Source organism: Protomyctophum parallelum, assembly GCF_964188405.1.
Source record: "Protomyctophum parallelum genome assembly, chromosome: 7".
Lineage (NCBI taxonomy): Eukaryota > Metazoa > Chordata > Actinopteri > Myctophiformes > Myctophidae > Protomyctophum > Protomyctophum parallelum.
In genome coordinates, this window is record NC_139705.1 from 24,642,137 (window position 1) to 24,668,456 (window position 26,320).

The window sequence follows — 26,320 nt, forward strand, 5'->3', positions numbered from 1 at the left end:
TTATTTTAGCGTTTTTACAATGCCCTAACCCCTAAAAATGAGTTATTTAGGTAGTACAGCAGCTCACACACATGCACTACAGCCGTACAGCGAGTCATCATATCATGATAAGAGAGATGATTACAAACTACAGTCAGAAGCCAGAAGGTATTAAAGTTTAAAAAAACAATTTTTTTTTTTTTTTTTTTTTTTTTTTTCCAGGGGGTGCAGTGCACCCCCTGAACCCCCCCAAGCTCCGCCCATGGGCGGCAAGGATCCGGTTTAGAAAATAAAGCTAAATCACCATAATCACATGGCGGCCATCTTGCCATTAAGTTAATGAAATGCCAGTCTGTCTGTCTGTCTGTCTGTCTTGTCTGTCCGTTTGACGGAATGTCCGTGACGTCATGTTGTTGACATCATCAGACGTCGTCATTGTGATGAAAGGCACCGCTCACTTACCACAAGTGTGATTTTTCAATGCAAAGTGCCAACATGTCCGCCGTGTGAATATGGTCTATAAGAACTTAAGTTATGAAATCGCTGCAGTTTTAATGGCCTAGAAGGCTAGAAGGTATTTCCACTCCTGCAGGTTGCAGAAGCCATTTCATCATGCCATTAGTCTCAATGGGTATTTTGATTTTAGACTCGATTTTATTACTTTAGAAAACATTGAAAAAAAGACAGAAAAGGCACAATTTATTTTCGGATCAGTGTAGCTGGATATGCGTTTTGTATATTATGGTCCCATAAATATTAAAATTGATTGAAAAGTAGGGTATGCTTCTAACCCTCGCTGCCCTTTCTGGTTGCTGTTCGAGACTGGAAATTCCAAGATGGTGGATTTGAATTCAAATGTTTGCCTATATTCATAATTCAGCTAATATTAGACGATTATGACATGCCCTGAATAGGATCATGTGGTTAAAGGTCCTTACAGACCGGGAGCGTTTATTTCATGTGATCAATTCACATAAACTACCGTTTGTGTTATGAGTACATCCATTATTGCGAATGCAATGATTGCGAATGCAATGAGCACTAACTATGAGACCTATGTCTGTCTGTCTGTGTGTCACGCTGTAACACCACCCGTCCGCCACCAGAGGGCGCAGCTGTATCACACACAAAAAACACACACACAGACACACACAAAAACTTAACTTAAAAAAAACTCCGTCCGTCTTTCAAAGTGGAGGGTTTAAACTGAAATGACACATTGATAAATTCCAAATATTATCAAAGTATTCTGAGACTTGCGTCATGGCACACACTTTGAGAAACCCTGAATTACACACTAGTAGCCTAACTAGTAGTGACTAGTTGCACACATTGTTACATTGCTGCCTATTTTCAACATGGGGTCTGAGACATTGTATGTGCGATAAGCAATAAACAACATTACACTGACGCAGCCATGGGTGACTCCGCCGGGACAAATGGAAATCCTTGGCTTGTACCCAAATGTAATTTAACTGGTGTGAACAGGAAATGTGAAGCCCATTACAATGTAACACACATCTAACCAAAGAAACAATTGATCATTTAAAGACATCCATCCATCAGGGTTTTTCTTGTCTTGTCTTTTTTTTTTTTTACATTCTGTAATTCCCAAGGGAATCATTAAAAATTAAATGTGCAGCAGCTAGCTTACCTGGATACTGTTGGCAAAGTGAAATGCCTGGCGAAAAACGATGCAAAGGGGTAATGTATATCTAGTTAGTGGAAGATGAGAATTGCAAGATGGCTCCCTCCCCCTCTCTCTTCTCGTTCTCTCTCATTGATTCCACCGATACTTACATCCTGAAAAAGAGAAAACGATCCGGTTACAGTGTGTGTGTCTGTGCATGCGTGCGCACACACGCTGTTAGACTGTGTCCATGTGTGGCTAAATGGAATTATGTCATTTTGATAAATGCCAGAGACATTTTTACTACTGTGACCTGTGTTTGCTGTAAATCAGGGGTGGGAAAGTCTGAAGTTGGAGAGGGCCACTAGTTTCCCCACTCACTCCAGAGGGCCACATTGCATTATTGTCAGGCAGAAACCTCTCATCTCCGTATTTTACCCTTTTTTCGTAATTAATGCCCTCCTTCGTCATTCTACTGTACATCACACAAAAATAGAAAGAAATAGCAGATCTAGAAGCTCTAAACACACAAGCTTGTAGATCTGCTATTTTTTGCCATGTATTGTTCATTAACATTTTCCCATTAATTTCTTTCTTTCAGTTTGCTAAAAACCTGCACACAGTAAAATCCTCATTATCAGTTTAACGCCGACTATAAAAATTGACCCTGCATTCACAAGACCTTTAATTCTGCTAGTGCTTTTCAATTGGAATGGAGCGTTCTTTCCTTTTTTGCAGAAATCCGCAAATGGCAACAAAACGATCCGTTCCCATTGAAAAGCATTACGTTTGTTGTGACCACACCCTTATTGGTCCATTTTGACACTCTCACAATTAAACTAATAGTGAGGATTCACTATTAGGTTCAATGACTCAAGTACACTTGAAGACATATGGCTGTTGATGGCCACACATTGGATGCTGCAAGGATTGAACCATTGTGTAATGAATGCAGCCTTGTGGACCATAGATATTGTGAGCTGGTTGTGGTAGAGGGGACCATAGATATAAAAACCTAGATGCCTCGTCATCGCACTGTAAGGCGGAAGTCGAGCGGAAGTGCGGAAGGCACGCTGCGTCTCTGCCACTCAAGTTACTACTGGCCAATCACAGCGCGTCTTTTCTGGGACTTATCAATTCAATCCAAAGGAGCTTTATTGGCATGAGAAAACAAACATTTTTCATTGCCTCTGATTGGCCTACCGAACGTCCCCTTCTGTGACGCACGCGGAAGCTTGGCAAGCTTCCATGTGCGTCACAGAAGCTTGCCTCCTTAGAGTATATATTAATAGAGACGTCACCAGAGTTCTCCTCCCATCCACTTGCATTAAGTTGCTCTAAAGCGCATTAGGCGATTTCACTCCTCCTTCCGGGTAGGAACAGAGTGCATTCTGGGATGGATTGGGCCAAATCGTGAACGCGCTGTGCCGTTGACTATCATTGCGCGCAGTCACGTATGAAACATGCGTTTACGTGTTATGGGCCCATAACGTGAACGTGCGCAATACATAATGCTGGCTCGAGCTGCAATACCAAATTCGGCCACTATGTCCATTTCGCCTCAGGGTTTCCTCTTGGTGGTCTCTATTATATATTTATACTCTAAGCTTGCCTCCTCTGGAGATACAAACGCCCCAGAGACAAAGGAGGTGTCTACCTTTTAATGTCTATGGTGGGGGGGGGGGGGACAGTCAATCAATCAAGTCAACAAATTTAAACGAATGTATAGTATATGTATTTTTTGGCTTTCCACTGTTTCAATTAGAAATCACTGATTAAAAAATTGCACTTTATATACTGCCCTACAAAGTGCAGTAAATACAAACTGGGGAAAAAATGGGTTTAAAAGTATTTCAACTGGTCAGCCAAATGAGATATCAGCATATAAGTTATATTACACTATCTGTTCTTGAGGTAATTGTTTATAACCCAAAGTAACGAAGGCTATTTGACTTTTGGGATACACAAAGGTTGGTCTGTCCAAAAGCATAGTTACTGCACTTTGGCTTTGCAGGCAGACTACTACGTTGGCAAGGGTCCCCCATGGGTCTATGATGAGTCCCCTTTCTTCTTTCTACGGCAAATATCTTTACCAAAAACAGTCGATCGATAAGCTCAGCCTCACACCGTGTCGCATTGCAACGTGTTGTGAGCTTGTAGATCTGCCATTTTCAGACACCTATCAATTTTCGCTTAAACGTTTGCATATGACACATCCAGAATAGGTGCAGGAATAATATGCAGATTTAAGGATGATGCTTTTCATAGATGAATATAAGTGAGACAGAGGGGTTGGCATTATGACAATGATTCTTTATGCGCTCCTGTCTGTCACATACATCCGTCATCTGCACCTGCTCTGCCCACTCTTCTAGGTTGAAGAGGAGGCAGCACGCCTGGCATCGATGCCAGCCTGGAGGAGGGACATTATGAAGAAGAAGATGGATGAGGAGAGGTATGTAACTAACTAAAGATGGATTGTTTACTGTTCTCAGAGAGGAAATTATTTATATGATTTTTATATTTATTATTTTGGTGACAGAAATAACGTTTTCTTTTTCTTTTCTTTTCTTTTTTTCTTGGACAATGCAGGGAACAGAAAAGGTAAGATTTTACTTTCATTTATTGATGTTTATTTGATTTTATTCTGTTATGGCACATTTAAATCCACAGTTAAAGCCACAGAGTAGTTATTTTCTATCATTTATACACACCACAAAGCCTTGATTTGTTTGATTGTTTTTGTCGCTTTCTTAAGCCAATAATTTGATGACCAGCGGAAATATGCTAATGTCGACTGACTCCGCCGGTCAGTGCTCCAGACTAAGGGGGTCCCGGGGACTATAAAATATCTATTTGGGACATTTAATTGATCTCAGCCGGGACGGTTTCGGGACTAGAGGAGTTTTTTCACCGAAAATGTGCATATCGTGCGCACCTACGGGCAGCATAAGACTAGCAGCGCTGCATAAATGTTGCAGCGGCACCGGCAACACTTACAGCCACAAACTATTACTGAAAACAATTACTGCCGAGAGAAACCCCCAAAACAGGTGCAGCAGTCTGTACCCTCATGTAGCAGTCAGAAAAATGCTGTGTTATTTGAACAGGAGAATTTTTTTTATAAAACAATAAATAAACTAAAACAAGGGAGAAGGCAGACAGACCATTCACACAGGCTCAGCGCTCCCTGCAGCACAAGGAGAAAGAAGGAGGAGAAATGTACCCCTCCCTTTTCCAGTACTGTACAAGCCCTTCCCCCTGGCCTGTGTGTGTTTGGCTGTGAAACAGTGACACTTGTTGAACAAACGCTATAACGCTATTTTCGTGCTTGGACACAGGGACAGCCACCCAGCCACACACATAGCTGTGAGTGGTTGCACCACTCAAAAACTTTCATATGATAACAGCCAAAAGTTAATATATGTAAGGAAACTGTCGCAAATTAATACTGTACATGAAACAGTGGCTCTCAACAGCCTGTGGACGGTGGATGGAACAATGTGCTGGATGCGTCCTGCTATTGGTAAGATAATTAAGATCCATAAAAAGATATCACACACCTAACACACAGAGGTGTTATAACCTAACACCCCACAATGACAACTTCGACCCGCAAGTGAGAAGATCACAGTGGGCAAGTTGAGGCTGTGCATTGATCAGCCCTGTGTCTGAGCCTGAGGTTCTGACACACGTCAGTGAAAAAAGTTTTCAGCGCTACACACGCAGACCGAAAGCTTTTACCTACTAATTACCTAAATATTCTGTATTGTTTATTTGCTTATGTGCTTTTACTAACATATTAACTTAGAACACTTGGATTTATTATTTTTATTCAGATTTTCATTACTTTGCACATATTCAGAAATGCAACTGGCAACCCCTCCAAAAATGTTGGTTACCCCTCTGGGGCTGATCTAAAGATTCTAAGAAGGCATTTACTTCAAGGATTATTATGATACCTTGATACCTATTATGATTCCTTGCCACTTTCAAAAGCAATGCTGGAAGTCTTTAAATAACTGTTATATGTTCTGCCCTCACATTAGTGTGAATGGTTAGAATGACATCATCATTCAAAATAAATCGGGACTGTATACATTCACTTTGGGACGGTTCAAATTGTATTTTGGGACGGTTCCAGGATGTTGGTGAAAAACTCAGGTCTGGAGCCCTGCCGCCGGTCATCAAATCATTGGCTTAGAATGTGATAAAAACAAGAAAATCTCCAGGAATTCAAGCCTTCATGGGGTGTGTAATTGATAGAAATAAGTCATTTTTGGGGGGTGAAGTGATGTGAACCAATATCAGAAAATGCCAAAAACATCTCAGTCGGTATTGTTAATGCTTGAACTACGGATAGGCCTACCCCCCTCAAAAATATACATAATATGTTACATAGATCAAATAGGTCTCCATTTGTTTGAACTGGGGCTGAAACATGGACTCTGAACTAGAGACTAAGGGTTCCATCTGCTGGCCAGTAACTGTCACTCGCATTCCATGAACATGATTTTTTTTTTTTTTTTTTTAATGCTAGATTTATTTTGAACTTTAGTCCTCTTGTCCTGTTTTACTGTTCACTTCTGTGGGGCTGACCTACGGTACATACATTTCACTGCAGTTTTAAAGATACTACTTTTTTAATATGTATGTGACAAATAAAGATTGATTGATTGAATCAGTGCAGTAGAACAGTAAGTGGAGGTAATAATAAAGTATCCATTGTATTCACATTAAAGATTCTACACTCAAAAGTATAGAGTAAAATGAACTATGTAGAAAGACTGTAGGACTATACTACTATAACTCACCGACACGTACTTATGGTTTCATTCAGAAAAGAAGAGGAGCAGCACAAACTGGCCAAGGAGAGGGAGGAGAAGACCGAACTGGAGCGACTACGGACCCTGGGCTATGATGAGACAAAGCTAGCACCCTGGCAGAGGCAGATGATCCTGAAGAAAGGGGACATAGCCAAACAGTGAGCTCAGTCTTCTCCCTCCAGTCCACACCCCAGCCCTCCCAGTTCGACCGCCCTATACTGTGTACACCTCCCATATACTGTGTACACATCCCATACCTCTTTCCCCGTCACTGAATACCATCCACCTTATGTCCTTTGTACCAACCACACTGTAACACATACTGTACCAGAGGTCTCTATGGTTGCCACAAGAACATGGCTTTGGCTTTGAAAGTTCAACTAGCCTGAAATATAAACTGGTGCAACCAACAAGCTTCTCCTTCGAAGTCTCATCAATGATCATCGATGGACGCACCCCCCCCCCCCCCCCCCCCCATTAACATTAGTAGTATCGGATTCAATGGACTATGTTAGCGAATTGAATAGATGTGTTCCATCCTTTTCTGTCCAAGACATGGGCTGAACCTGGATGTATGTGAATGATATGAAGGTGATCGTTAGTATCAGATATGGTAATGACACGGTTTGATTTATAGTAATTTTTTGAAGCTAATCGATTGGAAGCTTGTAGCAGATGTACTGTTCTCGCATGCTTCTGGTATTATCAAAGTTGTCACTTTTGCCATTGGGAAAATGTAATTGCATTTACATTATTTTCCCTCACCAGCCACAGTTACCCATATACAGAGAATGGAAGTCTAAATCTACAAAAGATATATAGGTTTTTATTCAAAGGTGGCATACTGGTTGACATATTAAACAGCTTACCACTTGAATCAACTAAAGCATAGACAGCATCCCAATGTCCAGTAATAGAATTTACTTTAGTAATGAGGTATTTGTACTAAGCTTATAGCAGAAAATTCTACATTGTTTCATGTTATTGCCAGAAATGAAGACCATGTAAGAAAATACATCCTAATACTGTGTTATGAATTAATTTGTATATTTCTGGCCCATCTATTATATTTTTTTCATGTTGTTGAACACATCAATATCTTATTTGAGTCATTGTTTAATTATCAGTGGGCAAAAGACATCCACTGTTATAATTGCATATTTTTCTATGTATGTCCTAAATGTCCAACATTATATTATATTATATTATTATGACATTGCCATCTTGATTATTGTGAATGTTGTGAGCTTGCGCAACAGGTCTCATGGGTGTACTATTCACTTGGGGCCCTGAGAGAGGAATTACATAATACTATATGAACTCAATATGAACATGCAAGGTTTCTATTTTTAATAGTTGATTTTATTTAATGAAGCAAGTGTACAGAAAAACACCATGTAGTCGATGCTTCTCATCTGCATTCTGCACACTGAAGACTGTGTCAACTGTAAAGGTATAGAAACGACATCAGTTTGGACTGTGTCCTATTTCGGGTCTTGTCCTACTAACCTAGCGGCTAAATGTTTGATGAGCAGATTTCCTTACGGACTGAAAAGTGATATATAAATGATGATGATCACATATAAATGATGTCTGTGTGCATTTACAGCGGAGAGAGTTCCAGAATGAGATATTCACAATGACACAGACTGTACTTTAACAATATGTTGCTGTCCTGAAAACCATACACATTACTCGTTGCTGTTTAAGAAGTGCTTTATCTAAGACTTTTGCTTTCCAAAACTCTCAAAATCATCTTTGTCTTTGGGATATTGACTGAAAATAAGTTCAGGTGGAAATATATATTACAAAATGGATAAACTGCATTTTATAATGAAACCAGAGTATCACACTTTGGAATTCATGAATGCAACATGGGTAGAGCTTTGGAAAAGAAAATGTGTTTGTGACAAAATCCACATATGCACTACTATAAAACAGCTACTTTTATTAACCGTTTGGCTGTGTGATTTCCCTCCAAATGCAGATTTTCAACAATGCCTTCCTTGGTTTCAAACAAATCTTTAATTTTCATATAATCTCCATATAATCGCTGGGGATGTGTATGTATGGACATTATTTTTCACACACATTATGGTCTTTGTAGAGCATAAATTATAAATTATTATAGTCTATTATCTCTAGACTTATTAGAACTCAGGATTGTGCCGGATGTGTCTTTCTGAATGTATTTCAATGCATGTTGGAAGATAATTGTCAAAATGTACAATTATTTGTTTACTTCATTTATGTTGGAAGCAGTATAGGTATCTATATACACAGTAGCTGTGGTGTACATATCCTACTGTCATCTTGAAAACGACATGGCCCTTGTTGAGCAATAATTTGGAAATATTCTGATTAACTTTCATTGGATGCCATATTGATGTTTGAAATTGAGAACAATGTAAACATAATTTGCCATTTGATTTTCTATAAACTCTGTATATAGTAACCCTCAATACTTTGTTGTGTCATTGTTTCAAAACTTTTAACTGATTTCACTCACGCTTACATAGAATAAGAAATAAGAATGTTGGTTTATTAGCCTGCCTAATGTATAAAGCTATATTTTCAGGATGACAAAGGTTAAATAAATAAATCTTTAATCATACAATATGTCTGAACTGCTTTTAATTCGTACCTGGTATGTTAAATTACAATCCATATAGGGCATGATTGTTGTGAACCAAAGTGCAGTGTATGATTCTGGACACCAGAGGACGCCCTTGGGTTGTCAAAGGTAGTTAAATGACAACGTCTGGAGGTCAATCATAAAACTGATGTAGGAAACTCAGCTAACATTATATATAGGCTACGTATATAACCTTGATTGATTGTATTTAGTAACAGTTTGCAGAATTACAGTACATTTCAAGCACAACTCAATACAAAAAAACTGTTAACTGTGTGTGAGTGGACTAGTGGACGACCCAATAAAGCACTACACTTGTTCACAAGAGGGTCCACCTTGTTCAATTCATCACAACATAACATACAGTTATATAGTCACCTGTAGTGAATAGTTGCCGTATTCGTCCACCGTCCCTCTACCGAAGTGGGCTACGTTTGACTTGTTGACTTGTTGATTGTCACCAGTGGTGGAAAGTAGGCTAACTGCTAACTATTACTCAAGGACATTTACACAGGACTTTCACTTGTTGTAGGAGAGGGTATTTCCAGTTCCACACTGACACTGCAGTGCAATAGATACTTTTACAAATGTAAATAGTTTTTCCACCACTGCTTGTTATGTTGATTGTCACTCGCCTCACCTGTAGTGACGTAGCGCAGAGATTAGCCGGGGGGCCAGTGCAAAGTGAGGAGGAAGTGAGTGAGTAAGAAAATAATATGACACAGCGGAGAGTGCAGGAGTCCCTCAAACACAACACGACCAAGATTTCAGGACAACCTCACTGACCTGGCATTTCAAGAAACGTTTTTTCCCGGAACAACGTCGTGGACAGGTAAGAGAGACAGGCAGCTTGCTGTTATGTGTGTTGTGCACCCTGCACTGAACATACTTGTGAAAAGAAAAAGGGGAAAAAAGGGTGTCACTTCGTTGTTGTGAACCATGGGAATGCAAGGCAGACATTTTTCCCTTTCCTAATCCGTCTTGATCTGAGACAAATTGTTGAAAGACTTTAGGAGTGCTGCTGCGGCATAAATCTTATCAGGTATGAAGAACTTTATTAGCTGTTAATAATGAAATAGCCTATGTCAATATTATAGCCTAGTTAAAGAAAGGTGCGCGCTGTCGTGTAATGATTATTACTGTATGTCACATGCATATGTCACATAATATGGGAGCTAGCTTGTAAATTGTACAGCATAGTTGTCATTTATGACAATAACAAGGTTGTCGTTGTCGCCCACATAGACTCAAAATGCCATGCATATTAAACAAGTGAGACAGACAATGTGTGTGTGTAGGATGAAATGGGTACTTTGAATTAATTCTGTACAGCGCACAGGTTAGGGCTGGAACTGGAACAGGTCTCTCTCTGGTGTGTTTGTGTGTGGGTACAGTGTGAATGTACTATGTAGCACTGGAGTGTGTGGTGAGTCACGGGTTGATTGCCATGTTAAGCGTTTGGCAACTAACACGACTGACTGGTTCTGGTTGGACTCACTGCGTTGGAAACTTACACTTAAATCACATGGCCCCTTTCCCATTTCCGTTTGTATTTGGGATGATGTATTTGGCATGTCATCCCAAATGGCAATTAATTTGGGAGGGATGTCATCCTAAATAAATCCCAAATACAAAAGGCATAGGCTACATATAGCCGCAATTTGCAACTCTAGATTTTTTTTACAATGGGTTGAATCTAGAGTTGCAACAAGCTCCATCCACTTCCTATTCATCATTTTTGGTTTGTGATCTGCTTGTCTTAAATGACGTTAAACTCACCAACATTGCAGCTGCAGTCCAAGCTTGAATTATCCTCTTTCAATCTGCCGAGCTTGTTTTTCATAAAAATCCCCCGTGGACATGTTATGAGCTACTTTCTGTCTAAAATATTCCAAGAGTGACATTCCGAGCCAGCCATTTTGTATTTTTGCAACGTGCCGTAAAACAAGATGTGAGGGGGAGCGCTTGTTTAATAGAAGGCTGTGCGTGATGGGGCGTCGCACTGCGTCGGCCTCTTCTTTGGGTGTCTTACCTGCGCAGGTAAGATTCTATTAAACAAGCGCTCCCCCTCACATCTTGTTTTACGGCACGTTGCAAAAATACAAAATGGCTGGCTCGGAATGTCACTCTTGGAATATTTTGGACAGAAAGTAGCTCATAACATGTCTACGGGGGATTTTTATGAAAAACAAGCTCAGCAGATTGAAAGAGGATAATTCAAGCTTGGACTGCAGCTGCAATGTTGGTGAGTTTAACGTCATTTAAGACAAGCAGATCACAAACCAAAAATGATGAATAGGAAGTGGATGGAGCTTGTTGCAACTCTAGATTCAACCCATTGTAAAATAATCTAGAGTTGCAAATTGCGGCTAAGGCTACATACAGGGTTCCGAAAAGGGCTAGAGATATCATATAGCCAAGTAAAAAGAAGATGAATGGTTCACTTCACATCATGCTGAGCCTGAGCCCACACGTTCCCCTCTGCTATGATCGAGGATAGCCTTCTCTTGAGCCTTTGAAACATGAGGTTTAGATTATGACATGTTTCCTCTAAATGCCATGAGTGTCGCTTATGAGTGTCCATGTAGCTGCTGTTGAATGCCAGGCTCTTCATCCCTGTTATGTATTTTTGCTCATTCTAGAAACGGCTACTAAATGTACAGAGATAACAAATATACTAGCCAGTACAAATGTATATATTATATACCTTCTGTCATGTCTCTATACCATATATAAGTGCACTGACATTAAGAGATGACACAGATGATGATGATGACACAGTACAAATCTGATACTATTGTAGAAAGTGAGCCTTCCTATTGTATTTCTTGTATTTTCTGTTTGGATGAATGGACTGTCAATGGCTGGCTAGTGCCATAGTAACCACCCATCCTCTGACTGATTGACCTGACATCATCATTATTTAGCAAGGTCACACCATTCATTTAAACAAACAAAACAAAACAAATAAAACGGGAAAGCAATTTGGCTCCAACAAAGAGAAAGTAATGTGTACTGTACTCATTTTTACCCCTTCCCCCCCATTCTACAGATGCTAAGGAGCTGAGTTGATCAGGCAGAGGAGACAGGTGGGCGGCAGCACCATGTCCCACACACGGTCCGAGTCGGACGGTTCCACAGGCGACCAGGAGCCTCTCATCCTGGAGCGCCGCTTCTGTTCTGAAGTCCAGATAACCGTCACAGACAATCACTGCAGCCCGTCAGAAGATTCGCCCGTGTCCCACACGGATACCTCACCGGCCCAGCAAGACGTGGAGGACGAGATGATGTTGGCACCACCCGCACAGGTGGTGCTGAGCACCAAAAGCCCTGCAGCGCTGAAGCTGGGCACAGAGCAGCTCATCCCCAGGAGCCTGGCGGCGGCGAGCAGACCCAGGACCACTAGGCACCACACCACAGTGGTGACCTTCCCCGTGGGACTGGAGGACTCTCGCAGCGGCTCCAGTAGCATCACCAGGAACCGTCACTCGACCCAGGGGCCCGACGTGTCCTGGGAGGATTATGACAGCGATGGGGACGGCTTTGCCTTGAGGAGGAACCGCAGGAACAAGTCCTACAGGGCTGCTGTGACCAGCCTCAACATAGAGGCTATGGTGGCGAGGGGGCAAGGTGGGGGTGAGAGAAATCAACTCAAGCCTGTCAGAGAGGACAGGGCGGTAAGCCCTGGACCAGCACGCAGCCCCGGACGTAAGGTAGGAGGGAAGGAAGTGCTGGGAAGTTACTATAAAAATGTTATGTTACATAATATTACTAGGTACTTGTAGTGTTACAATACAATATTACTTTATGTGCCAAGTAATGCGTTATATTACTTATGATGGAACCCTGAAAAACTATAAATAATAGTTTGACAAGTTACTTACTTACGCCTATAGCCCAACTTTGGGCATAGGCCACGAACAAGAGCTCTCCAGACATCCCGGTCCTGGCCCTAGTTTGACAAGTAATGCACCGAATTGTTTTATTAGTCTTATTTATTGCTCACTATGTACAGTATATTAATGCCAACACTGCCCACCCGGCCCTTGAGTACTTTCAGAATCGAAATTGGTTAATTCCCCAAGTAGACATACATTCACAGGACTTGTACTACATTTCCTGATGCAAGATCCTCTCTGGAAACAGGAAAGGTTCAAAGGAGTTCATTACAATTTAGGCATATTGCTCTTAATTCAGAGCGATTTGAGATAAGAGAACAAGGTAAATACGAGGTACATCAAATGCATAGAAATAGTAATCTAGGATGATAGGCAAACCAAGTAAAGTAAAGTGGTAGGTACAGCACATAATAATTGAAAGGGGAGGGAGTCCATGAGAATCAAGTGGTGAGGGGAACATATCGACGCTCAAATAGAGGCATGAGTGTGAGTACATACTGACACAGGACAACAGGACCTCACATTCATCCCGCAAATGGACAATGCAGCACACACAGACTCTTCATATCTGTTAACATTCTGCATTCCTTCAGAATCACAATGTGCAGTCAGACGGTGTAGCATTCAGACATACTACTGTTTTGAGGTTCGGTGGATGGACAACGCTAAAATATAATGGATTTATAACTTTACTCCCAAAAAGCTGTATTCAAGGAATGAATTTTTATTTATCTCTTAACGTTGTATCTATGGTAAGTCTTATTGATATTTTTTGGGGTGTGTGTGTGTATATATATATATATATAAACAATTTGTATTATTTGCTTTCTCAAGAGAATGTTGGCAATGCCATGTATATGTTAAGCGGGTATATGGACAGATGCTAGTTATTATCTTTAAATATTTATTTTGGGGCTTTTATAATTAGGATCGTAGGCTGACAGGAAATGGGGAGAGAGATGGGGAGTGACACTTGGCAAAGGCCGTCGGGACTCGAACCTGCAACGTCAGGCCTAGGTGCCAAGACCGCTACGCCAGCAGTCCGGGCATGCTAGTTATGATCTTCAAATGAAAACCCACTTCACACAACCTGTGTAATATTTGTCTCTCACATAGTATAGTCATGGTGCTGTCCATAGCCAAATTATTCTTTGGTAATGGTGACAGTGGTATCCAAGATGGATTTCTATCTCACACAATGATGAGTTTAAAATATCAAGTAAGACACCTGTCACAGATGTAAACCTGTGACATGCATAAAATCAATAAATACATTTAGCAGTTCTATTGCAACATCTATCTTGTACAGTAAAACATGCAATGACCAACTTAAGCAAAACTAATAAATGCACAAAAACACCAAAACGTGGGACAGATACACAGATTCAGGTCAATAGAAGTTGACTGATGGAGAGAAACGGAGCTAAAAGAGTGAGATCATATTAATGCCAGAGTATCTGTCCATAGAGGCCTATACATTCCTAACAGTTGGCCTCATGCTGTGCTCCTGTCTTCTTTACAGCGTACCCTGGGCAGAAAGAGGAACCAGAGACATGGCGGATCCTTCAAAGATGGTAGGCTATATATTCTCTATGAGTCGTTGCTTCCACTTCCCTGTTCAACATTGATTCCACAATTTAGATGTCCAACACAAAACATTATTCTAAAATGAAAATAAATTATGCTGTCCCTGTTGCCAGGGACGAGTCGTAGAAATGATGCCTTGAGGGTAGCATCAGAGGACATGACAGGAAATCATTCACTGAATTCTCTCAGCGGGTCCCATTACTGCATCCTGATGTATTGTCGTCTTGTATATTTACAAGTCCATGTTATGTGTAGTGTAGCCTCGGTACCAGGCTTTCATTTTTGTTGGTGCAAAAATTGAGGAACGCATTTGGCCGCTCTGGTCTAAAAGTGGGAGTCAACCCTTCCGGGCGTCGCTCCAAATTATGTGACGTAGCGCTGCACTAGGGGGGAGAGGAGGGGCCGGGGGTGACGGACAGATCGATGAGATCCAATCAGGGCGTGCGCAAATCTCAGCCGCGACCCGCCCCTCTAGACCAGAAACCTAACACGTTAGCTCAGGCTATGTGTAGTGTGACACAAGCTTGTTTAACTGCTTGTCAGTGTCACTAATGATTTACAATCGCATCATTAGTCTGTATTAAGATCAACATTATTACTTCAGCAGGGCATGGGTGTTATGGACACATACACATGTGTTCACTTTTCAGTTATGGTGCACAGCATCTTTACTACTACACCACATGGATAATCATAATGCTTCAATGAGAGCCATACTTTTAAACCCAAGTGAATCTCAGCAACTGACTCTGTTTTGAATAATCTGATCTCCCACGCTTTAATTTCCAACACATGTGACCCAGTACCGTACAAGGATTCTGACAGATTACACAATGCTTCTGTCCTGACATTGGTTATGCTAGCAACATGCCCATATGTGACCTCTCTCTCACCTTTAAGAAACTAGCCATGAACTGGAGAAGATTAGACACTCCTTGAATGGTTCTTCCGATAGGTTTGGGAGGATATGGGGTCCATTCTTTCAATTCATTCAGGATTTGAATCCATCTCTGCTTGGGGATGAGTGAGGTCTGCTGGACTTTTGTTTTAAAAGTAGCTTAATATACTGTGATTGGGTTGTATGGATTGTACTGTATCGGATTATGGATGTATCATGTACCTATTTTTATTTTTTATATAGGATGTTGTGTACTGTTGTTTTGTCTGTTTTTGTCTGCCTTTTATTTTTCAACTTTTACTGATCAATGTATTTAAGGTTTGTTTGTCTTGTTTTCTGTTGTCCTTTTTCTTTGGGGTGAAAATTCAAATTCAATCTTTTATGTCATACTTATGGGGTTTATTTAAGAGAAGCTGTTAATGTCAATTATTTCATTTTCAAACTATCTCAATAATGCTTCTGTGAAAACCAATAAAAAAAAAAAAGAAACTAGCCATGAAACTGATGAAAGAGCCTCACAATTTAAGAATAACAGAATCACTCATACGCCCTGTAGCAAAACATATGGCCCTGCGTATGAGTCCTGTATCATTCTGGAATCTGTACCCTGTGTGAATCCAAAAACTAAACAGAAGAAGATTTTAAGGGGGAAAAAAACTCCCAGTGACAGACATGCTTTTGTGTGTCCAATTGCAACACATTTTCAAAACTCTTGTCAGCTGAAGATGTAGATATGAATACTTAATGTATGATCAACGAAAAGGGTTGTAATGTACATGTATCTACCATATGTAAATCAATCACATGTGTTATTGATGTTTGTCTACCGGTATGTCAATGTGTTCCAGCTACACCACTCCTCTATCAGGAGATCCGTGAGCGAGGGCTGCAAAACCAAGACGAACTGCTAGATGACTTTGTAGTGATACATCCCCCTGAGGAGGACCAGGGCATTGTGATAAAGTACAGGCCAGCCCAGCTGACCTGGAGCCAGCTTCCACAGGTACGAGTGGAGTGACAGACAGTGTTGTTGTTCTTATGCATCATGTTTTTGAAATACGTGGGACATAGAAGTTTAAGAACATTCAGACATTTTCAGCCTATTTTCGTATATTGGTCTTCACTATAATGCTTATGATTTATGATATATATTTTTGTACAATGTCTTTACTGCCGTATTAGCTGTCGCAGAATTTACTTTTTGATATAGCATGTGGATTAAGAAAGTGCTTTGACATGGTGGGATGGTGCACATCTGGTAGCAATCAATGCCTGATATGATTTTGTATTGGATGATGACCAAACAGTGACCAGAATGTGATAGGTGGACTGGAGACATTAACATTCAATTGATAGTTTTACTCAACTCCCAAATTAGTTCTGTATCGAGAGCAAAATATTATTTGACAACCTGACTTTGATTTCCAATTTTACGTTTTTTGCACAGGTAAAGGACACAGGCATTCTAAAACTGATCACACCTGAGGAAAGGAAGAGACAAGAGGTAAGTGTGTGTGTGTGTGTGTGTGTGTGTGTGTGTGAGAGAGAGTGACTGGGAAAGACAATCTGAAATGTCTTTACGAGCAGTCTGACAGGAGTTCCTGTGTAAATATCAAAGGTCTACTACTTTGTATGCTCTCTACAAGCCTGCATACAACCGCACCCTGCCCATTGTAATCAACCTCAGTCCCTCTCCTACAGTCTGAGCTTGTCTAACCCTTTGTGTCAAAAGCTGGATCATAGGTCTAATTCGCTAGTGTTCATTATGTATTGCTGTCTTTCAAGCATCAATTACTTTTTATTTTAAAGGGCGGTCCATAGGAGTTAAAAGGACAGTACAAACTATTTGTTCTCTCTATATTTGTTGTAGGGCTAACAAATATTGTATATGTGAAATATACAACCCTTACTTCATGGTTTTAACTGCTACCACTGTTTGAGAGGAAAAATAGTGATCATCGTGACTTATCATAATCCGGTTGATGTAATGGTGGCCATATACCTTATGGGCGTGCCAGGCTGATGCTTGCCTGCATGCTTTTTGATTGATTGAATTATTTATTAACAGTTTGCATAATTACAGTACATTCAAGCACAAAAAACTGTTAACTGTGAGTGAATGACCCCATAAAGCATTACACTTGTTTACAAGAGGGTCCACCGTTTTCAATTCACCATAAAATTTAGAGACGTACAAATATACACTTCTATATAGCCTGCATTATGAGGACTGTAGGAACACTGAGAATGGACATGAGAAAATAGACAGAAAGGGGATTTAGGTCATTTAGATTTTAAGGTTATATCAGAAATATTGTTTCTGTGCACTGTAATAACCAGTAATGTAATGAAATACACAAAACAGCATGATAGTGTTGCTTTAATTTGCATATGTAAGTTGGGTATTTGATATTCATCAGGCCATCTTTGAGATCATCACATCAGAACATTCGTACCTGCACAGTCTGCGCATCCTGGTGCATCACTTCAAGAACAGTGACGTTCTGAAGAGAACCATGACGACCACAGAACACCACCATCTCTTCTCCAACATTGCTGTCATCCACGATGTTAGTAAAAGGTAGTTCACCCTCATACCGCACTGACACTGCTTTCGTATGAATGAGCAATTCATGAGTTTCAAATGTAGTCCTACACCTGCCATGTTGGAGACCAACAGGTGGTAAGCAAACAAATTAATTAGTTCTGTGCCAATCAGACAAATTGAAACACCTGTGTAGTCACTTGAGTGGCATGCAGCATGCCTTCAGCACTTCCGCTTGACTTCCTCCTCCCGCTGGAGACAGGTTGCTCCACCAACTGCAGCATCTATATTTTTTAATATCTATGGGTGTAGGATTACATTTGAAACTCATGAATAGAGAGAGACGGCAAAATACAAAGTTCCTAAAGTAGACCTAAAGTAGTTCAAAGGATGATTTTGTACACAACTTCAACTCTATCAACTAGGAATCAATGTTGCGAGTGAAATTGGAAGGCAATACTCATGCCAGCATGGGGCAGAAATACCATAATCTTATTTTGGCTAAATAAAAACATTGTTCATTCCTTTTGTGGCCATGGAAGAAGGGAAGGGAGTGGCCTGAAGTGGGAATGGGTTTCTAGGTTTCAGAGAGACCACACCGTACTATGTATGGGGTGTCTTGTGGGCTCCATGAACGTGTTAAAACATGCTGGCCAAACTGGTTCTACTGCCTTGTTGCTGTTAATGGAATCCACTACCTTTTGAAATGATAATACTCCTGAGAACTGCTGCTGTTTTGAATGCCATGTGCCAGCAATTGTAGAGGTGTCCACACATCTGGTGTCTGCATGTTTTACATTCATTTATAAAGCAATGACTTGATAAATGAAGGTGTCTGTCGGTCGGTCGGTCTGTCTGTCTGTGTCTCTCTCTCTCGTCAGCTGAGTGTCATTTTACTGTTCTTTGGAAATTAAGAGGAGTTGTTAAACTTGTTTACAGTGACAAATATACTGTACATTTTAAAGGTTGAGAGAAGTGACAAGTCTAGTAAAAATAGACCGGTCTATTGTGAAGTAAGTAAGTAACAGAATCAGCCCCCTCTCTCCCTGCCTAATGTACCTCCAGGTTCTTCGAAGACCTTGAACGGCGTCACCAAGAGAACCCGGTGATCCGGGACATCAGTGACATTGTGCAGAACCATGCAGCCCACCACTTTGAACCCTACATCGTCTATTGCTCCAACGAGACTTTCCAGCAGAGGACACTACAGATGCTGTTGTACGTTCCCTCTTGTTTGTGTTAATGTTTATTAATAATTGCAGTATTTTAATGCTACAATCTATGTTATACTAATATTTGTTTGTTTCCTTCTTTCAGGGCCAGTAACACTGCCTTCAAGGAGGTTCTGAAGCAGATTGAAGGGAGCAGTGAATGTGGCGGCCTCCCCATGATATCATTCCTCATTCTTCCCATGCAGAGAGTCACCAGACTACCGCTGCTACTGGATGTTAGTATCATCTTCATTCTCTTGTATGTGTCAATGCCAACCTCTTCGGATTCGTGAGGTGTAGTTCCAGACGCTATGGCATTCGGAAATTGTGGAATCGTTTTCTGGCTATGCAAGACTAATTGCATTTGATCTCCAGAATGTCTCAATGCCACCAACTTCACCCATTCAATCATTAATTCAATCATTAATCATTAATCACGTTCAATCATTAATGAACAGTACGGGACACTACAGTTCAGTTTGTTTGGTCAATTCAGATGGAAGTTCTTTAAAGTTGACACCTGGGCAGGGAAATGATTCAAGTTAAAATAAATGGAAAGACTCATCCGTTTTTATTTTCTCCTCACAGACTATCAGCCAAAAGACACCAGATAAGACTGCTGAATACTTTGCTGCTGTCTGGTCGCTACATGCCATCAGCAAGGTAGGCATACAAACCGGTACACAAGGAACACAACCCTCTGTGCTATTAGTTGGATCAAACACTCTCACTGACTCAGGCCTGATGTCAAGCCAAAATAAAAAGTTTGTTCTGATCTATGTGATAGTGGTGCACCAATACTGATGCTGTTATCAGATCCCAATCCTAATATTAATCCAAAGTGGAGAGTTAGCCTACGTTTTAACAGCGGGCAAACAGCGGCAACTCTGGCGATTAAAAAAAACTCTAGTGGGTGTTCCTGCTGTCATTACCGTATGTAATGTAAATGTATCACCGTTCTGCGTGGAGGATAAACAAAGCAACACGAGAATTTGATTGGCTATCGCCGGACGATGTAAAATAATTGAATGTTTTTGAACGACGTTCCACTTTTCAACTCTTCGCCTCTTCGCCTGCTATCACCAGTAGTTGCCTGGTCCCATAGACAAATGACGCACTTCTGGAAAATACGCCAGGCTGTTGCCCGCTGTTAAAATGTACTGTCATGTATGATAGATTGTAAGTGGTGGACAAACATAGTCCAGTGAATGTGTGTTGCCAGTGCCACTGCCAAATCAACCCAGTGCTTAGCCTACTGCATGTAGTGTTATCTATTTAATCAGTACTCGTTGTACAGGTCCTCACCAATGCACTTGGCTGTAACACTTCAAAACTCCCTTAGCTGTGTGTGTGTGTGTGTGTGTGCGTGTGTGTGTGTGTGTGTGTGTGTGTGTGTGTGTGCGCGCGCGAGTGTGTGCCTCGCCTGTTTCGTAGCGTCTCTAACGCATACAGTATGCTCCGACGTTCGTCTCCTTTGGCAGCGTCTCTGACGCTCTGCTATCTTTGCTTTCAGTAGCAGTTTAGTTTATTGGTTGACAGTGGAAATGTGGACCAAAGTTGAACATTAATCCATGGAACAGGAGGAAAGGTCATAAAATCCCAAACAGTCCTGCCTTCTCATCATCCTCTAAGCTTTTAATCCATCATTTTCATCTCGCCACTCGGGATAGCCCACTTTACCTGGTGGGTTAAAGTTTCACATTCACAAATCACAAAAGTAATGATGTCATGTGTTGTTGCGAACCTCATTGTTATTACTTCAATAGTTGGTGAATAGCTGCAACGATGGAGCGAGGCGAATGGAGAGGACAGAGCAGATGTACACCATTCAAAAGCAGATGGACTTTGGTAAAATCAAGGTAAGATGGTCACATCATTAAATTAGTATTATTGGAATGAAACTCGCCGCTCCACGTTTGTTGTCAAAGCTTAGCCTTATCGGGTCCGCAGGAAACAGACACTCAACAATTAACTCCCTATAGTTCTAGGAGAAGAAAATAAATCCTATCACTGGTTGGCAGATGTTTTCTCGGGGACCACAACTGATGTACTGCATGTTTTGAGAATTTCATATAATCGCAAGGTTATACAGTACAGTATGTATCTGTGTTATGTAATGTTTATTCTATATTGTAACACATATTTTGACAACATTGTGTACCATTTCCTATTTTGTGTTATTTTCCAGGCATTGATATTTATAAAATACGAGCAAAGTTTAATTTGAACTGAAATTAAATTAAATATGACTATAATGGAAGGGTTCCAGGTACATCTCTGGACAGGAAGGTTTGTTGAGTTAGTTGATCTTGTATCGTATATATCCTCGTATATATAACAGCTGACAGTGGAGGTTTCCCATCATCTTCTATAAAGAACTTTCCAAATGTCAAGGTCATGGAGTGGGGTACTGTATGTGATATTAGTTTGACTGCAAGCCTCCATTGCTAACACTTGTATGCCTTAGCCTTTCCCTTTGGTGTCCTCATCGCGGTGGCTGAGGAAGCGCGGAGAGCTGGCTGTATCCACTGAAGAGCTCAGTATCTGGAGGGCTTTCAGCACCAGGAGCTACTACCTCTTCCTCTTCAATGACGTCCTCATTGTCACCAAGAAAAAGAGGCAAGTGGCACTCTACTGAACTCTGTACTACTGCTATCACATAGCGAAAATACACAATGTAATACGCAATCTACAAACTCACAACAACGCACTAAGTCCCTATGTGGGGACTTGAGCAGGGCCAGGTGGTGACTGTCAGGGAACATGTGAACTGGAGGTGGGGAGGAAAGAGGGAGGTGGGAGAGGGGGAGTTGTATGGTGCATACTTGAGATTCTTCAATCTCTCATTCAACATGTCAACTCAGCAGAGTGTAGCTTGTGTGTGTGTGTTTGAATGTGGGTGCTTTTATATTGTCCCCATGACCAAGCTGTCTTTGTGCAGTAACTGGTGGTAGGTTTTGACAGTTGGCATCGATTATATTTAGTATACGTTATATGAAGACTTTCTGACTGAACTGCAGTGCCCTGTGTTGCTACAATTTAACAAGAATGTGTCACTCTGATTTGAGTCACTCATTTTCCGCATCACCATTTCTGCTGTTCTTGTTGTAAACAGAGACAATGCACTAGTGTGACCTTTGGTGGAGAAGTCTAGCGACGCTATGGATATAACTTCTAGACCTGGTACCCCAATCAGCCTTAGTTAGGGCAATGTTTTAATTTGTGTCATGAGGAAAATGGCTTTAGAAACTCCTTTTAAACCATTCTGGGCGGGAACCCCTTTTGATGTTTATGTTATACTTTAGCTATTGAAAAATAGCAGATCTCATCTCAAGCTTATACGAGCTTGTAGGTCTGCTTTTTTTGAAAAATCGTGAAAATGTGGCATAAATCTTTGAATATATTCTTTCAGAGCGAGCGTTTTTAACTCAAATCTTTGCTTCTGGGGAGTCCCTGGAACAACATATTTTCAGATGGGGGTCGGCGGCCAATTACATATATCTTTGGGGGTCCTTGACAATTAAATAGTTTGAGAACGACTGACATAGAAACATAGGTTTTTTCAGAAAACTGTCAGGTTTTAGAAGGCATTTGTAGAATCGTCCTCAGGTCTTAATGTGTCTGTCTGTCCAGTGAGGAGAGCTTTGTGGTGATGGATTACGCCACTCTGGAGAACGTGGAGGTTGAGTTTGCAGAGGATGCAGAGGGAGGGCCGTCTCCGCCTTCCAAGGGCGGCTCCAGCAATCCCCTCTCTCTTAGACTGCTAATGAGCAAGAACAGTGATGGGAGAGCAGAACAGATCTCCCTGGTGGCTGAGTCCAGGTACTGCACGTGTGTGACACTTTCCTCACATTTAGCTTTTACAAATACAAACCGGTTAATTTCACAAAATTACACAAACATGGGCTGACATTGTGAAGAGCTAGGTGTTGTGAATTTGGTGTCGGATTGCAGAAAAGCATTTGTAGTGTTTGAATAAACAGATGAAATAAAGTGGGACAATACAAATGTAAAAGTACATACTATACTGAGCAGAAAAGATAAACAAAAAATGGTTTCAGACAAAGCAAAGACAATGCTACTACTAAATAAAAAATGAAAAGAGTAACTTTAGTAGAACTGTATTAAAGGAATTAATTCACCCCAAAATATGTTGTTCATGGACATCTGGGCACATTCCTTTACAGTGAAGAAAAAACAGGGGTCAGCAAAACTATTAATCTGTTAATAAACAAGATACATTAAAATAAAATAAGGATAAAAAAATAGTTTGACCCTCTATAAAACACTGTTTAAACACAATTTAAAACACTATTGTAAATAGTCTCATGCACAAACGAGGAATGTGCCTGGGCGTGCGCAATGCGCATGGAGTAGTTCAACATGAATTGCGTTAACATGCATGTACTTGTTCAGCACACAGTTTGTGTTCATCCAGGAAGTGTTTTAAATGGTCAAGTTTGAGCAGAAATATTGTGTTTTGTAAGTACTGAGGATATGCCTAAATACAGGACTCTAAAAAGATAAGTTTTAAAAAGACAAAAAAGTGGCCGCACGGCGCACACACTGATAGGCCAAAGTGCCGATTATTTATTAGGACGCAGAGTAAGAACCCAACGTTTCGGCAGATGCAACTGCCTTCTTCAGGGTATACCCTGAGGAACTAATAAATAATCGGCTCTTTGCTAGTATCAGTGTGTGCGGACACTTTTTTGTCTTTAAGACTTATCTTTTTAGATGTTTCTGCTGTGAGCTGGCACCACTTTTAAGACTGGCGTGTATAGCATCCTTCTGCACAGTGAATACAGGACTCTTGCATAGCATTATGGGCTACTGTAAGTAAAAGAGTTTATCTTTTTTGTTTTTGGATTCTTCATTCATCATAGGGGAGGGGTGAAGTAATTCTTTAACATGCAATTTGGTTTTTAACTATGTCACAGATATACTGTATTATGTTCATGCATAGTAATTGTAGTGAGGATTTTTGACTTGCATAAAACAATAATCAAATTGAACACAACCCACTATAACAAATTTGATGTCTAGTGCCCCCTACTGACAATGTTTTTGCTTCATGCATCATGTAGTGCTGTAAGTCAATCTACCCAGGAAAATTTGCAATAGTATTGTGTCATCGTATTAACTGGTCCTAATACCATCCTCCATCATATATTAAGTTAATCTTCATGGATTTAGTGGAACTACTTTTTGGTGCAGTGCAGTCCAGATAAAACACTTATGTTGAGACATGAAGGGGCCCAAATTGTATAATAATAAACTTTTAATTATAGGGATCACATAAAATCTTGAATTATCACTATTGCAATTTTTCCTGGATCAAACCATTATCTTGACTGGACTTTTGCATCCATAGGAATGTTTGGGACATAACTTGTGTTATCCAATGTCATGTAGATTTGAGCCTGGGGTTTATGCACACATCTAAGTGTATTCTGTTAATTATCCAGGGTTGACCGTGCTCGTTGGGTAAGTGCTCTTAGAGAGCACAAGCGGACTGTCGACGCTAGTAAAGAAGGTAAGGAAACCTTCAAAACATTTATTCTCCCTTCATGTCAATTTGAAACATTTTTTCCAACGTGAAGATGGAAGATGGAATATTGTAAATCTTCAACTAAAAGGTAGTTTCACACACACACACCTGACAAATCCTATTTATTAGAATTGTGATGAATTGATGAAAAATAAGGCTGAGCAGTGCATTTTGTGATTCTTTGGATTGTATTAACACCATCGTAAATCAAAGGTTATTGTGACAATGTGTTTAAGGTCTACCACAATATGAGGCTACCAAATCTTACATGCCCAAGGAGACAGATGATTTGGGGCTTCAACAGGCAGAGGTTGTCCTTGTCATACAAAAAGAAGATGGTAAGCCTCCTTAATAATGTTGAGTGGCTGGCTGGGCCTTATCAGATCTTCAAAATAAAATGTATAAAAACCTGTAATTGATGACACATATTTTATACACTTGCTATATAATGCTATATTCCTCTGAAATATTCAAAGCGTTTGAAAATGAAATGTCTTAAATCTGTTCTCTCCTAGACTGGTGCCATGGAGAAAGAATGCGTGATGGAGAGAGAGGTTGGTTCCCTGCCAGCTGTGCCACAGAGATCACCAACCCTACCACCATGGAAAACAATGTGCAACGCATGAAGCGTCTACGCAAAGAAACCAATGTTTGAGTAATATGGACATACGTTGGTTGATACATGTGCAATCACAAGTAAATCCCATGGATGTTGGTTGATACATGTGCAACAAAGTAAAAAAGGATTGTACTGTTGAAATCATGTTCTACTGTTTGAAGAATGTGTATTAGCTATAATACAATGGAGGGTTTTACCCTCAAAGTGGTATTTATACACAATCCAAGTTTAGGACCATTGTCTATATCCAGTCCTCTCTTGAACTCATACTGAGGAACTATATCATTAGGGAAACAAGGTTGTGCGAGTAAGCTCACCATATTAACTCCCAATTGAATAGTAATTCAAATTGGCTGTAGTCACATTTAAAGTTGGACATGTCTGCAAAACATGACATGGCTTAACCCCTTCAGGGGAGGAACCCCCTTTGGTGTTTTAAGCATTTTGCAAGCGTTATGCTTTAGCTATTGAAAAATAGATCTACAAGCTCAGATCTGCTATTTTTCAATATTGAAAATTTGGCATCCATTTGGTATCCATTTACATATTTGGGGGTCCTTGACATGAAAATGTTTGAGAACGACCGACATAGAAAATCAGGCTTTTCAGAAAACTGTTTTCGATGTCAGGCCTAAATGGGACCATTTAGATTGTAGGAGAAACCATCTGTAATGTTGCCATGTATATAGCAACATGATTTGTTTTTCCGGGAAGGATTTAGAAGGCATTTTTAAATGTCATTTGATTTCAACATGGTGAATAGACAACCATTTCTAGCTGTAACAGGGCACAGTTGGAACCTGTACAGTCATACCTTGTGAATATCTAGTTTCTCAGTTGCAACTCATTTTAAATATACTACTGCAATGGTCACATTTTAGTGATCTACTGGAAATAGTTAGAATATTCTTCCCCCTTAGTACTGTAACAGACATGTCCT

At 40.5% G+C, this 26,320-nt stretch overlaps 1 protein-coding gene across 1 annotated transcript; it reads left to right on the forward strand.

The window, feature by feature from the left end:
• Positions 1 to 12,133: 12,133 nt before the first annotated feature.
• arhgef16 (Rho guanine nucleotide exchange factor (GEF) 16) lies at positions 12,134 to 25,519 on the forward strand. The gene is made up of 14 exons (XM_083768744.1): positions 12,134 to 12,783; positions 14,492 to 14,543; positions 16,303 to 16,457; positions 16,902 to 16,958; positions 17,875 to 18,035; positions 19,065 to 19,217; positions 19,317 to 19,446; positions 19,799 to 19,873; positions 20,977 to 21,069; positions 21,678 to 21,833; positions 22,848 to 23,032; positions 24,679 to 24,746; positions 24,998 to 25,099; positions 25,277 to 25,519. Exons 1-14 carry the CDS (start codon positions 12,175 to 12,177, stop codon positions 25,414 to 25,416), a joined length of 2,136 nt encoding a protein of 711 aa, XP_083624870.1. The 5' UTR covers positions 12,134 to 12,174; the 3' UTR covers positions 25,417 to 25,519.
• Positions 25,520 to 26,320: the final 801 nt, after the last annotated feature.